This window comes from Salminus brasiliensis, chromosome 3 (genome assembly GCF_030463535.1).
Source record: "Salminus brasiliensis chromosome 3, fSalBra1.hap2, whole genome shotgun sequence".
Classification (NCBI taxonomy): Eukaryota; Metazoa; Chordata; class Actinopteri; order Characiformes; family Bryconidae; genus Salminus; species Salminus brasiliensis.
The window spans coordinates 48,186,832-48,202,314 of record NC_132880.1 but is presented as its reverse complement, the minus strand read 5'-3'; the positions used below and the strand labels follow the sequence as shown (position 1 = coordinate 48,202,314).

At 43.7% G+C, this 15,483-nt stretch overlaps 2 protein-coding genes across 3 annotated transcripts in view; both read left to right on the top strand.

Annotated features, from left to right (window-relative positions):
* The first annotated feature begins 563 nt into the window (after positions 1-563).
* On the top strand, positions 564-3,865 carry igfals (insulin-like growth factor binding protein, acid labile subunit). Of its 2 annotated transcripts, none has more exons than XM_072674950.1 (2): positions 564-649; positions 905-3,865. In XM_072674950.1, the coding sequence occupies exon 2, from the start codon at positions 907-909 to the stop codon at positions 2,695-2,697; it is 1,791 nt and encodes a 596-aa protein (XP_072531051.1). In that variant the 5' UTR covers positions 564-649; positions 905-906; the 3' UTR covers positions 2,698-3,865. The 2 variants fall into 2 exon arrangements, with proteins under 2 accessions (XP_072531051.1, XP_072531052.1); XM_072674951.1 differs by having other exon boundaries at positions 604-649; positions 863-3,865.
* A 4,550-nt stretch (positions 3,866-8,415) lies between these two features.
* LOC140551100 (dynein axonemal assembly factor 8) overlaps positions 8,416-15,483 on the top strand; it is a 10,271-nt gene continuing 3,203 nt past the window's right edge. Inside the window, 10 exon segments of the mRNA XM_072674468.1 lie at positions 8,416-8,426; positions 8,929-9,004; positions 9,134-9,260; positions 11,542-11,598; positions 11,664-11,823; positions 12,023-12,096; positions 13,431-13,715; positions 14,683-14,829; positions 14,832-14,897; positions 15,002-15,138. Of these exon segments, the coding sequence (XP_072530569.1) occupies positions 8,416-8,426; positions 8,929-9,004; positions 9,134-9,260; positions 11,542-11,598; positions 11,664-11,823; positions 12,023-12,096; positions 13,431-13,715; positions 14,683-14,829; positions 14,832-14,897; positions 15,002-15,138 (1,140 nt within the window).

Below are 15,483 nucleotides of genomic sequence, written 5' to 3'. Positions count from 1 at the left end.
TCATTCCAGAGAAGAAGAACACAGTTCTTCTTCCATTGCTCCACAGCTCCTCAATGCTGGGGGCTTTAAACCCCTCTCTATAGCCCACGCCTGGCATTATTAGGCAGCATGGTGTTAATGGGGTCATGTGTATTATCTTCTCCAGAGAGTCCTATTGTATTTATTGTTTATTTTCCACAGGGACTAGACAAGCTGTGTAAACAAGTATGTGTATGCATTTGCACATCTATGTCATTCATTAGAAGGGGTGTCCACAAATATTTGGACACATAGTGCAAGTTAGCTTCTTAAGTGGAACCAAGTAGAAACCATGTCACCTGGTTTATTGCAAATCCTCTACTAGTACTAAACAAAGAACGGTCAATGCCTGATCACACAGGTTCTTTGGGAGACTTTTGGTTCTGTAAAGAACCACGGTTGTAATATTGTGAGTGTGAAGAACTCTGTGTAGCACGGTTACAGCTAACATGAAAACACAGCCGTTTGCCTTCCAGCGTGGGCGTGAAGAGGTTAACTCTGTTGCCTGTGCTCTGTGGGTCTGGCTTTATCTGGAGTGAAATAAGGCCAGAGGCAAGCTAGCCTTTTCACACACACATGCCACCCTTCCAGTGAAAGCCTGTCGGACTGCCTGAAACTACAGAGAGAACAGGTAAGACTTCTACAGACTGCCTCAAACGACACAGGACAAAGCTCTTGTTTGAAATAGCCAGAGAATAGATAAGACAGTCCATTGATTTGCTTGTGGAATTCAAAGCTGGACATGCAAAGGTCGGGTAGCTGAATGGGAAAGGTCTAAAGCCTGTGGAGGACTCTCTAGACTCTCCTAGGCAACGATCATATGATGTCCTGTGTCCCTTTTTAGAGCCGATATCCCGTTCATCATTCGCCTTCTGTGCCCTAATAGGGATGCAGTCCTCTGCGCTGCTGTTGTTATGGGCACTGGGAGCACCGTTGGTGTGGGCAGAGGAAGCAAAGCCCACAGAGGAACCCATTCCCTGCTCCAAGGCCTGCACCTGTCTCATTGACGACTACACCTCAGAGCTCAGCGTCTACTGCAGCACCCGGAACCTGACGCAAGCTCCTCCCGACATCCCCGCATCCACGCGATCTTTATGGCTGGACGGAAACCTGTTCACCACCCTGCCAGCAGACTCCTTCAAAAATCTGAGCAATTTGGACTTCCTGAATCTCCAAAGCGGCCAGCTGACCAGCCTCGACTCCCAGGTCTTCAAACGACTGCACGCGCTTGCTCACCTGCACCTGGAGCGAAACAGCATCCGCTCGTTGCCCGCTACCGTCTTCCAAAGCACCCCCAACATAGCTACGCTCAACCTCCACAACAACCAGCTGTCACGGATCGAAGAGAAGCTGTTCGCCGGACTCTCTCATATGTGGTTGCTGAATCTGGGGTGGAACTCCCTTTCGGTTCTACCAGAAACTGGATTTCAGGAGCTCCACAGCTTGCGAGAGTTGGTGCTTGCCGGGAATCGCTTGGCTTACCTTCAGCCTCAGCTGCTTCAGGGTCTCACGGAGCTAAAGGAGCTGGATCTAAGTGGAAACCAGCTGAGAGTTATCAAAGCAAATGTGTTCCTGAAACTTCCCAAGGTGCAGAAGCTTTACCTCGCCCAGAACCAGATCACGACAGTGGCACCTAGAGCGTTCATAGGCATGAAATCCTTGAGATGGCTGGATCTGAGCAGAAATCGACTCTCCGTTCTCCATGACGAGACCTTCCTTGGTCTGCACAGCCTGCACGTCCTCCGACTGTCAAACAACTCGATAAACAGCCTGCGGCCGGGCACCTTCCGTGACCTGCAGTATCTCGAAGAGCTCGACTTGTGCCACAACCAGGTCCGAGGCTTGGGAGAGAGGGTTTTCGAAGGCTTAAGCCACTTGGAGGTGCTCAGTTTAGAACACAACAAGCTGCAAGAGGCTCGAATGGGAACCTTCATGGGCCTTAGTCACCTGGCAGTGATTAAGCTCACTGGGAGCTGTTTCCGAACCCTCCCAGACCAGGTTTTCAAAGGCCTGTCAAAGCTGCACAGCATGCATCTCGACAAAGGATGTCTGACCAAAGTGTCCACCCAAGGTTTCAGCGGTCTGACAGGCCTACGCCGGCTTTTCCTCCAACACAACAACATCTCTGTGCTGGACCGCCAGAGTTTCGTGGAGCTCCAAGGGTTGCAGCAGCTTGACCTGAGGTTCAATAAACTGACAACCCTCTCCTCTCACTCCTTCTATGGCCTAAAGACTCTCGATTACCTTCTTCTGTCCAACAACCTTGTCCGTCACTTTCCTTCAGAGGTTCTCCTACCACTGCAGCACCTGTCCTGGCTGGACGTCTCTGGGAATAAGCTGGAGGTCCTTCTCAACGCAACATTGTTCATGCTGCCACGGCTGCGCTACCTTAACCTGAAGGACAACTCGCTGAGCACCCTTCCTCCTTCTGTTCCCGGTGGCTTAGACCAACTTTGGCTCTCTGGGAACAACTGGAAATGTGACTGCAGCGCTAAACCTTTTAGGGATTTCAGCTTGCAGAAGCCACACGTGGTTCCCCGGCAGGTGGAGACCCTGGCCGAGGGTGAGGAGCCCCACACGCTTATCACGATCTATAATAACATCACGTGCATCAGCCCGCCCAGCCTTGCTGGGGTAGACCTGCGGGATGTCAACAGCGAACACTTCAAGGACTGTTAAGTCTAAATGCTATTGCAAACATGAAAAGTTACACTGCAGAAAAATGATATTTTAGCAAGTGAAATGATTAGTCTGAATACACTATATGGACAAAAGTATTGGGACACCTGTTCATTCGTTGTTTCTTCTGAAATCAAGGGTATTAAATAGAGCTGATCCAGCTTTTGGTTTTGTTGGAGTAACTGTCTCTACTGTCCAGGGAGGAAAAGGCTTTCTACTAAATTTTGGAGGAGCATTGCTGTGAGGATTTGATTTGATTGCATTAAGGCAGAAAGGCGTTAGTGAGGTCAGGATGTTGGATGATGATCACCACCACCCCACCTCATTATCCCCAACTCTAAAGCCAACTCATCCCAGAAGTACTGGATGAAGCTCCACCATCCATCATTCCAGAGAACACAGTACTTCCACTGCTCCACAGCTTCTCAATGATGGGGGGCTTTATACCCCTCTACCTAGTCCACTCCTGGCGTTAGGCAGCATGGTGCCAATAGGGTCCAGAGAGTCCTATTCTATTGGCAGTACTTCTCTACAAGGACTAGACAAGCTGTGTGTGTATGTGTGTGTGTGCACATTTGCACATCTGTGTCAGCAATGGGTGCAACTTAAAGTAGCGGAATGTATTCATTAAAACGGGTGTCCATAAATATTTGGACATATAGTGTATCTGATATTTCACATTTTGAGGTTGTTGTAGGAATATTAAAAGATTACGTCTTATGCATATGTAAGAAATGTCTAGATATAAGTCATTTTATCTACTTGAAAGTGATGTTTTATCGCATCTGCAGATTATTTCATGTATTTAAAATAAACTAATACTGTAGAAAATAATAAATATATAAATAAATGTAGGTAAAATTTATATGAGCTAAAATATTCTTACAACAGATGATCTCACTTACTAAGATGCCATTTTTTTGCGGTGTATTATTATGATCAGTTGTGAATATTCAAATTTCCTGTCTCTATAACTGTCCTATCTTCTCATGAACTGCAGATTTGATCTCATGAGCCTAATTTTGGTGTTTCAGGGCAAGCATTATCCTGGTCAGACTCTTATAACTCTTCAAATCAACAGTCATGGAACTGACGATCATGATTTACAGCATGTCCGTGTACATCACAGGCAAGTTTGTGGCTTCGGCCTACTTCAAATAAAGACGACCGTGTAAGAGAGTTCCCAGTGACGAGTCTCATGTTATGGGTCCTACATGCTTTTTTTGCTCCCATATGGGTCCTTATCACAACACTTGCTTCCCTCTTGCTTAATCATTATCAGCGATGGCGGACACAGCATCTCATTGGCTGCCTCTCGGGGGTTATGTGTACTCACAGTGGTTTTTACTGAAAATGCTTTTCATCAGGCAGGCTAAAGTAAGGGTGGACTGTGGGCTCATGCTCGGGATTCATTATTTTAGGATTAATGTGGGATTAAAGTATTTCACATGAACTCCTTTAGTGAGCAACTGCTCACCAAACAGTCGGTGTATCTTTCAGAATAAACAGATTGTGTTTGGTTTTGTTCTCTAAATAAATATTACAGAGCGCGAGAGGCAGAACCACGGGTACGACATGCCGAGGTCCAAAGACGTGTAGGTTTATGTTCCCAAAACAGTCATTTTTAATTCACCCCAGCCTCGCTTTGCTCTTTGGTGAACATTAATATATTTAAATATATTTAAAATATAGAAATAAATACAAAATATACCTTTTCTAAATATACAGAAGATTTGACACCCGTAGCAACTAGAGATTGAATATATTTTCATAATTTATCAATTTCTAACTTAAAAAGTGTATAAATCTATTTAGCCAGATCCACCAATTAGCCATAACATTAATACCACCTGCCTAATATTGAGTAGGTCCCCCTTGTGCTGAGCATTCAAAGCATGGACTCCACTGCTGTGGTATCTGGCACCAAGACTAGCAAGCATTAGCAGCAGATCCTTTAAGACGTCCTGTAAGTTGTGAGGTGGGTGGGGCCTACATTAGCATCCATGAGTCTTGGGCACCCATGACCCTGCAACTGGTTCACAGGTTATGAATATTACAGAGTGCGAGAGGCAGAACGACGAGTATATCATGCCGAGATCCAAAGACGTGCAGGTTTATGTTCCCAAAACAGTCATTTTTAATTCACGCCAGCCTCGCTTTGCACTTTAATATATTTAAATACATTTAAATTATAGAAATTAGAAAATTCATTTTCAAAAAATATACTTTTTCTAAATATACAGAAAATTTGACACCCGTAGCAACTAGAGATTGAATATATTTTCATAATTTATCCATTTTTCTAAGTGTATATCATAAGGCCTGCAGGTTTATGTTCCCAAAACAGTCATTTTAATTCACGCCAGCCTCGCTTTGCACTTTGGTGGACTTTAATATATTTAAATTAGAGAAATGAGAAAATTCATTTTTCAAAAAATTTGACATGCGTATCAATTAGAGATATCATAATTTATCAATTTCTAAATTAAAAAGTGTAAAAATCAATTTAGCCAGATCCACCAATTAGCCATTAGGAACTTGGGTTTACAAACCCAGAAACTAAGGCTTTAATCCAGAGATCTTCAGGAGAAGTCGGTGGAGCACAATCTGTAGAAAAAGAAGGATGGGTGCTTACGCAACCCGTGCTGGTTTTATCATTCCAGGTGAGTTGAACTGTACGCTTCACTCGCCAGCTTCATACAGAGAGCCACTGTTCTGAAAAATAGCACTGTTTCTCTGGAGAACTTGGATCTGGATCAGATCCTTCATTCTCTGCAGCAACAACACTGGCCATCGCAAAGACGCCAGTGAACAAGGAGAGCCATTGCTGGTTCAACCACTGAAATCTCCAGGTCTGATTTCTGACTGTACTTTGGCCTTGTCATTATATCAATCTTAAATTTACAGTGCAAATTCAATCAAATAGCGACTTTTTGGATGACTGTCCACTCACTTTATGAGATTAAGAAAAAAAGAATGCATAGATTGGATTAAAAATAAGATCAAAAGTATGATAATTACATAAAAAGAAAATATACAATATATAGAAGGTATACGGTTTAAAGCCAAGCTATAAATAATCAGATTTGTAAGACTCTGTAGAAAGTCCAGTAAAATGTCCAATGTACAATGTCTGATCAGCCATAACATTAATACCACCTGCCCATGAGTAGGCCCCTTCTTGTGCTGCCATGACAAATCAGACTACTCCAGGCATGGACCCCACAAGACCTCTGAAGGCGTAAAGTCCTGTAAGTTGTGACGTGGAGCCTTCACAAGCATCAACGACCCCGTTTGCACCTGGTCACTTCGTGAGCATCAGGATCATGGATCTGGATGAGGCCGAGCCACGTACCAGCGCACCCGAGACGCACTGAAACCAGATCCAAATCTGATCACTCAAACCCCTTCAGGACGAGAACTGAGACGCACTGGAGACACGCACGGTCTGACTGACCGGAGACGCATTTGACTACCGAGTGTAAGCACATGTGGCCAAAATCAAGACCTATCAAGATACTAGTCCTATGACTTGCCAGGACGTCCATGACCCTGATGGTCACCGGTTGGAGCTCTTTTGGTAGGTACTGACCACTGCACACCAAAAAAAAAACCCAAAAAACCTGCCTGATGTTCTGACTCAGTCGTCTAGAACATCACAGTTCGGTTCTTGTCAAAGTGAACCGACTGCTCACTTAGTATGTGTAGCAATGAAGTATATTTCACTTCTCTTGTCAGTGGTGCTAATGTTGTGGCTGATCGATGTATTTGTGTGTAAGTAAGAAGCCCTGAAAACTGGACAAATATATTTGATCATATTGAGGGAAACTGCATCCTAAGAACAGCAGTAGTGTCTGTATTGATTGTTGATCATCAAGCAGAACCACCAGCAGCTGTTTGTTACACATCCTCATGCCCTACTGACCCACTGATGCAAGGTCCATCCACTGAAAGGATGGAACACATACAGCCGGACGTTCCCAGAAATAATAGGTCTGCACTCACGGACTTCAGTCTTTCAGTCCGATAGCCTAAAAAGTTCTCATTAAAAATAAATAAACATTATTTATTTTCTAAATGAGCTGCAGCTGATTTAAAGCCAGGCGTGGGCCTAGAGGGGTATAAAGCCCCCCAGCATTGAGCTGTGGAGCAGTAGAACTGTATTCTCTGGAATGATGGATAGTGGAACTCCATCCAGTACTTTTGGGATGAGTTGGGGATGAAGTGAGGTGAGATCATTCATCATCCCGATCTGACTGACGCTCTTGTTGCTGAATGCAATCAAATCCTCACAGCAATGCTCCTCCAATATCTAGTAGAAAGTCTTCTTCTCTGGACTGTAGAGACAGATACTCCAAAACAGCAGGATCAGCTCTTTTTAATAGCCTTGATTTTGGAAAAACTAATGAATGAGCAGATGTCCCAATACTTTTGTCCATGCAGTGTATGTTTAAATGCATTTCTATGTTAATCTACATATCTATCTTTACTACATTTAACCATTTTAAAGTCTTCAAATAGCATCAAAAAAGTGTTTGAAAATTGTACATGGGGTGTTTTTATTCGACCAATGATTTAAAAAGAAAAATAAATAAATAACATTTTAAATACATGACCTTTATTTTGTATCATATTTGAAACATCAGGAATTTACTGCCCCTAGTTTTTTTTTTTAACAAACTAAAACACATAGAAGCCATATTTATTTTATTCATCATATTCTAAAATAAATTTTACTCAAGTCATTTCTTAAAAAGCTTCAAAATCTATATGTATTTTTCTAGTGTGTGCACTTCACAGATAATCCACCAGGTGGCAGAAAGCATGTGTCTGATAATATTTTCTTGTTAATGTAATGAATTGTAATTTTCTTTATTTTTTTATTTATAATTTACTTTGTATTTGTTATATTCTCATTCATTCTAATACTATTTAATAAGCATTCAGATAATTAATAGTGATTCATTATTTAATTATCACACTGATGTTGCAGAGGCAATACACAAGGCTGTGTACAGTGGTTAGATCTAAGGGTAAGGTTAGGGTTAGATCTAAGAGTAAGGATATGGGTAATGTTAGGGTTAGATCTAAGGGTAAGGATATGGGTAATGTTAGGGTTAGATCTAAGGGTAAGGATGAGGGTTAGATCTAAGGGTAAGGATATGGGTAAGGTTAGGGTTAGATCTAAGAGTAAGGATATGGGTAAGGTTAGGGTTAGATCTAAGGGTAAGGATATGGGTAATGTTAGGGTTAGATCTAAGGGTAAGGATGAGGGTTAGATCTAAGGGTAAGGATATGGGTAAGGTTAGGGTTAGATCTAAGAGTAAGGATGAGGGTTAGATCTAAGGGTAAGGTTAGGGTAATGTTAGGGTTAGATCTAAGAGTAAGGATGAGGGTTAGATCTAAGGGTAAGGTTAGGGTAATGTTAGGGTTAGATCTAAGGGTAAGGTTAGGGTAATGTTAGGGTTAGATCTAAGAGTAAGGATGAGGGTTAGATCTAAGGGTAAGGTTAGGGTAATGTTAGGGTTAGATCTAAGGGTAAGGATATGGGTAAGGTTAGGGTTAGATCTAAGAGTAAGGATGAGGGTTAGATCTAAGGGTAAGGTTAGGGTAATGTTAGGGTTAGATCTAAGGGTAATGTTAGGGTTAGATCTAAGAGTAAGGATAAGGGTAAGGTTAGAGTTAAGGTTACAATCAATCGACTCAGTTGAATGTTAGATGAATGTCAGGTGAGCATCTACGAGGTGTCTACACTGGACCATCCAAATAAAATACCACAGCTTTAATAGAAACAAACATGAATTTGGTGCAAATCTATTTTTTGGGGGGGTTGTTTATGAAATTAACACAAAATTAAATTCATAAACAGATTCAGATATATACTTACAGCACACCTAATACTTGGTTAAATGTCCTTTAACGAATTGCACCCTGACAAGGCGCTATTGGTAGCCACCAATAAGCTTCTGGCAGAATTCTGGTTGGATGTTTAACTGCTCAAGCTTCTTGCCAGAACTCAATTTTGGCACGAAACTGACTTTTAAGCTCAGTCCACATGTTTTTGATAAGGTTAAGGTCCGGACTTTCCAAAAAGGTTAATGTCAACCTGCCTTATCCATTCCACAACCTCCTGATACGTGTTTGGGGTCACTGTCCTGCTGGAACACCCAGTTGTGTAGTAGGTGATGTGTTCCTGCTTGTATCTCCGTTGGCTGTGCCGTGCTGTTACAGCTACCAGCTGATGGGGCTACAGAGAGTTCAGACCTCCATCAGGCGAGCCTCATCTCTGGGCCTCACCTCAGAGCAGGTAATCGATTTCTAGCACCTGAGCAAGCTTCTCATGAATGCGTAGCTGTGCGTATCTGACTGAGAGAGGCAGGCGGCTACAGTGATAGAGATCGTGTTTGTCACATCCCATCTCGTCTGGCTGTGTTAGACATCAGCGTTCTGTCGCGCACCCTCAGAGTTTCTGGATGGAAGGCAGCTTGAACTCCATTCTCATTGTCTGGTGCTGCTGCTGAGGAGAGACAGCGGGCCGCTCCACTGTGCCAGCCTGTGTACAGGTGCATGCCCCACACACAGGGTCATTAAATGGGTCATGTGTTGAGGTCTTCTAGCTCAAGCTCTGTACACTGTGTGCACATCATCCTTTTTATACATGTTGTCCTACTCCAAGCTCTATAGAAAGTCAACTACCAATCAAGTAAATCAGGTGATGTGCATCTCTGTAATGAGAAGGGGTGTGGTCTAATGACATCAACACCCTATATAAGTGGGGCTGAATTATTAGGCAACTTCCTTTCCTTTGGCAAAATGGGTCAGAAGAGAGATCTGATGGACTCTGAAAATTAAAAAATTGTGAGATGTCTTGCAGAGGGATGCAGCAGTCTTGAAATTGCCAAACTTTTGAAGTGTGATCACCGAACAATCAAGCGTTTCATGGCAAATAGCCAACAGGGCCGCAAGAAACGTGTTGACCAAAAAAGGTGCAAAATAACTGCCCATGAATTGAGGAAAATCAAGCGTGAAGCTGCCAAGATGCCATTTGCCACCAGTTTTGCCATATTTCAGAGCTGCGACGTTACTGGAGTATCAAAAAGCACAAGGTGTGCGAATCCTCAGGGACATGGCCAAGGTAAGGAAGGCTGAAAAACGACCACCTTTGAACAAGAAACATAAGATAAAACCTCAAGACTGGGCCAAGAAATATCTTCAGACTGATTTTTTCTAAGGTTTTATGGACTGATGAAATGCGAGTGACTCTTGATGGGCCTGATGGATGGGCCCGAGGCTGGATCAGTAAAGGGCAGAGAGCTCCACTCCGACTCAGACGCCAGCAAGGTGGAGGTGGGGTACTGGTATGGGCTGGTATCATCAAAGATGAACTTGTGGGACCTTTTCGGGTTGAGGATGGAGTGAAGCTCAACTCCCAGACCTACTGCCAGTTTCTGGAGGACACCTTCTTCAAGCAGTGCTACAGAAAGGAGTCGGTATCGTTCAAGAAAAACATGATTTCCATGCAGGACAATGCTCCATCACATGCATCCAAATACTCCACAGCGTGGCTGGCCAGTAAGGGTGGTGACATGGCCCCCTTGTTCACCTGATCTGAACCCCATAGAGAACCTGTGGTCCCTCATTAAATGTGAGATCTACAGGGAGGGAAAACAGTACACCTCTCTGAACAGTGTCTGGGAGGCTGTGGTGTCTGCTGCACGCAATGTTGATCGTAAACAGATCAGACTGACAGAATCTCTGGATGGAAGGCTTTTGAGTGTCATGGTAAAGAAAGGTGGCTGTATTGGTCACTGATTTGTTTTTGAATGTCAGAAATGTTTATTTCTAAATTGTTATATTGGTTTATCTGGTGAAAATAAACAAGTGAGATGGGGATATATTTGTTTTTTATTAAGTTGCCTAATAATTCTGCACAGTAATGGTTACCTGCACAAACAGATATCCTCCTAAGATACCTCAAATACAACTTGCCTAATAATTCTGCACACACTGTACATGATCATGTGATCAATTTTCCAAATGTGACTGATGCACTATATGTCCAAATGTTTGTGGACAACCCTTCACACTAGTCCCTGTAGAGAAATACTGCCAATAGAATAGGACTCTCTGGAGCAGATAAACAATGCCAGGTGTGGGCTTGAAGAGTATAAAGCCCCCAGCATTTAGTGTGTTCTCTGGAATGCTGGATGGTGCTTCATCTAATACGTTTGGGATGAGTTGTGGAGTTGGGGATGATGAAGTGGAATGGTAATCGTCCAACATCGTCATCATCATCAAATCCTCACAGCAGTGCTCCACCAAAATCTAGTAGAAGGCCTTCTTCTCTGGAGAGTAGAGATAACAGTTACTCCAACAAAAGCAGGATCAGCTCTTTTTTTAATACCCTTGATTTCAGAAGAAACAATGAATGAGCAGGCGTCCCAATACTTTTGTCATTTTAATGTATCATGAGAAGAAGTTGCGCATTTTGGTTTTCTTTCTATTCTAAACTATTAATTAGCCATGGGTCAGTCAGAGAAACAGTAACAGTAGCATTAGCACCACAGAAATCTTTTGGAGGCCCTTGCCGCCTGGCTACAGGTGCAACCGTTGTCTTGCATATCCAGAACCAGAACAAATTCTAATGTGAATTAAGACCAAAGACAAGTTAAATAGTGGCACGAAAAATTCTATTTTTACCGGCAGTCGATGCAAAGTTTTCTATGAGCTACGACAGCAGCTTTATTAAATTATACTGAATTAATTTCTCCTTTTCTGAAGGTCTGATGAACGAAGGCCTGGTCTGAATGCTCCGAGCCAGACTGGCAGGTGATGCTCAACTAGCGCCAGCCCTCTTCTTTCATGCTGTGCCTTATACGGAGAACCTCTTCAACCTCCTCGGTGCGCAAGAACTCGCACGTCAGCGTGATCTGTGTGCTGATGGAGAACATACTGATATGCTGTAGGCGGGCTCATGTGGACAGTGCCAGACTGCAGCCGCGTGATCCTGTCCAACCCCAGGTATCCCTCCTGCGGCGAGATGGAGCAGATTGGGATTCTCGCACTGACCGGTCACGACATTATGGAGAAGAGCAGGAGTCTGCTTCACAGGATCCTCAGGGGGATGTAGCAGGTGTGTCGAGTACCATAGATGTCTATCTATAATCTGTAGAATCACCTTTTATAATGTTGGACATAAACTGATCGAACTTCCTATAAATTCCTTAATAGTTCACAAGTCTATGACACGTCTTCACAACCGTCCACCACCCCGTCACATCCCTTTAACCCTGTCAAATCTCTCTTTCCTGGCTCCACTTCTCAGAGAGGGGGGACTGGCTTCCTACAACAAGCAGAAGACACCTGAACTCCGGCCCACAGTTTCCCCCCTTCTGGTCAGTCTCCTCCCTAAGCATCATATGCTGAGGAATAGGTTCAGATTAGCCAAAAGTTGCTTATCTGGGTGTTAAATGTTCTTTAAAAGTATCTAAGTAGAAAATGTTCATACTTTTACTGCATCAGTGTCTGTTTGCATGTAGTCTAATGTTGTTATTATTATTATTAGTAGTAGTAATATTCAGACCTGTAAACAGTACTACAGCCCCAGACTTGAGTACAGGTAAAGTACAGGTACATTTACATTTACATTTACAGCATTTAGCAGACGCTCCTCTCCAGTGCTTTGCTATTTACCCAAGAAAACCTCAGCTAGTTAGAATAGACTAATAGTTTAAAGATCCTCTAATCTTTAGACTCTACTAAACACAAATCAGTAAGGTGACCCTAATACTCTGCTATTCGCCCAAGTACTCTCAGAAGAGGAGGGTCTTCAGTCTGGGTTTGAGGACAGCGAGCGCTGGACTCTGCTGTTCGGACACCCAGGGGAAGCTCGTTCCACCACTTCGGTGCAGGACAGAAAAAAGTCTGGACGCTCGTCTTCCGTGGATCTTGTATACAGCACTAGAGCCTCAGACTGGAGTAAAAGTACAGGAGCTCTCTCAGAAAAGTGACTTGAGTAGAAGTAGGAGTGTCTTTAAGCTCCAGACTTAAGTGGTAGTACTAAAGTACTCAACATTTCATACTTAAGTACTGGAAGTAGTTTAGTATTCTAAAAAGTACTACTTAAGTACTGAAAGTAAAAGTACAGTACTGTGTTCTGTAGTTCTTACAGAGAGCAGTCAAAAGTTTGGGTATCAGTGTTTCTAGTAGTTCAGATGCTCAGACTTAAGGCCTGTCTCAGTTCCTCTGGCTGTAGTAGAAGGACAGGACTGTAGAAGACAGAGTTCATGACCACGAGTCTTCAGTTCACTCTCTAAACAAACTCGCCCAAAAGAGAGAGAGAGAGAGCTGAACAGACCTCGATTCCCGGTCTGGGTGACAATGCTGCGCTACACCAATAAGAGTCCTTGGGCAAGACTCCTAACACTGCACTGGCCCACCTCTGTAATGTTTATGTATTTCAGTAATTAAGTACAGGAGTGAAGTAGTTCTACTTCCTTATTATAAATCTCTGATTATTAAACTATTATTCAACACCAAAAACTTTACTTTGGTGTCCAGGTTTCCCATTAATCCAGCCTGTAGACGTCATTCTTGTGTACAGACACTACAGAGGCCTAGAGCCGCTTTCCCAGTACCCCTCAGCCTGTTCCTGTGTGCTGTTTGCTATTTGAAACACACCACTCTGGAATTCGGAGAAAATCACAATGCTTTGTGTTGAAATGTCCCTAAAGGCCCAGGAGGAGCGGGGGTGGAGAGATTTGAGCTGCTGGCACTGAAATGGCTGCCCACGCTGTCCCAGAGGCAGGCTCAGGAGCTGAGCCTTTTCGAGGTCGGTGACCCTCTGTGGCAGAGCAGTGTGGTGAGCCTGGCGTCCTCCCCTGCCCTGGTTTGTGCCCTTAGGAGGCTGCAGAGGCTTTTACCACAAGACTACCCGGGTAACCCGAGTGTGCGGACCCCCGAAAGGGCCTTCAGACAAGCATCAGTCGTCTTCTTTACCGAGGCAGAGTTGATCCCAGGTGAAGATTCAGCTTAAAAGCTGCCCAGAGCATCGAGCATTATCAGCAAAGGGCCTCTCTCACGTTGCACTCTGCAGTTCCTCGCTCTCAGTAATAACATACAGCTTGTTTATTAGTTTTATACTTGGGGATTTATTTATATTAGGGTGAACTGCTATAATATGGAATATGCAACCTATATATGGCCAATGAGAGGGAGCATTTAGGCTAAATTAATGTTAAGAGTATAAATTAAATTAAATTAAATTTAATTTAATTAAAAATCAGAGCTCAAAGGTACCTCGAATGCAGGTTCTAGCCTCAAATATTCTACATTTACAATGAAGGCATTTCACTGTTTACTCAGAAAATAGCCTTATCTAGTTTATATCAGCTAGAATCCAGAAGATCCTCTAATCTTAGACTCTATTAAATACAGAAGTCAGGCTGGAGACACAGTACTCTCAGAAGAGGAGGGTCTTCAGTCTGGGTTTGAGGACAGCAAGCGTTGGACTCTGCTGTTCGGACACCCAGGGGAAGTTCGTTCCACCACTTCGGTGCAGGACAGTAAAAAGTCTGGACGCTCGTCTTCCGTGGATCTTAAAGGATGGCGGGTCGAGCCGAGCCGTGCTTGAGGCTGGAAGGGCTCTTGGTGCAAATCGGCTTTTGACCATCGCCATCAAGTACGGAGGGGCTGACTGGTCCAGTCTTGGCTTTGTAGGCCAGAGTCAGGGGTCTGAATCTGATGACCTGGCAGGAGCTACTGGAAGCTACAGTGAATGACTAAGCACTTTTGTACTTTGCTCGGCTGAATGCCAGGAATGTAACCAACAATGTAAATGGTACTGGTCATTGGTTTGGTTTTGTAATATGTTCCATAAGTCTGAATGGAAAAACTGTCCCATATTAGGCTTAATCAGCCTAGTTACTCTTACAACAGTAAGACTGGGCTTAAATTTTTAATTAATAAACACGCTGTTGTTTCTAGATCATGCAAAAATGCCACTGGAGAGCGCTCCTCACACCGACAGCGTGCTGGCGAAGTCTGTCTGTCTAATTTCAGGCTTCAAACGTCAGTCCTTCTACAGCTGCATGACAGAAGGTAAGTTCAAGCCTGGCGTCTGGAGGCACTGCCTGAGGTTCTGAGCAAGATCCAGCAGAAGGGCTTCAATGTGGTGGGCTTGCGAGACAGCAGATGCGCTGGTGGGTGCGGCGGAGCACCAGGTCATCATCCACTATCATCTACTGCACGTCTTTGGAGATGGTGGTCAAGGCTCTTTGGTAATGAGTCTGTGTTTGATGTTCAGGACCCCTTGGAGAAGGAATTAGAGGTGGAGTACTGGCCAGAGGCTTCTGGAGCTGCTGGACCCTGAGGATCCAGCCCAAGCCTGTGCTGAAGACCAGCTCTTTTGGAGGACCTGCTGTGACACAGAGGGCGTCTATGGTAGTCGAAATACTTCAGCATTTGTAACCTAGTCTGTGGCGTCTGCCATAGCACTGATTACCATGGACCATCATTTATTTCCATTATGATGTCATTTCCTGAACTGTGTGAGCTGAAAACACACACTACCACTATGTTACACCTAACTGTGGAGTGATATTTCCAAAAACTGTCCATCTTGGAAGCTACTATTACTGAATTATTGGTAGTAATAGGTACAGTATATGGACAAAAGTATTGGGACACTCATTGTTTTTTCTAAAATCAAGGTTATTTAAAAAGAGCTGATCCTGCTTCTGTTGGAGTAACTGTCTCTGCTGTCCAGAGAAGAAGGCTTTCTACTAG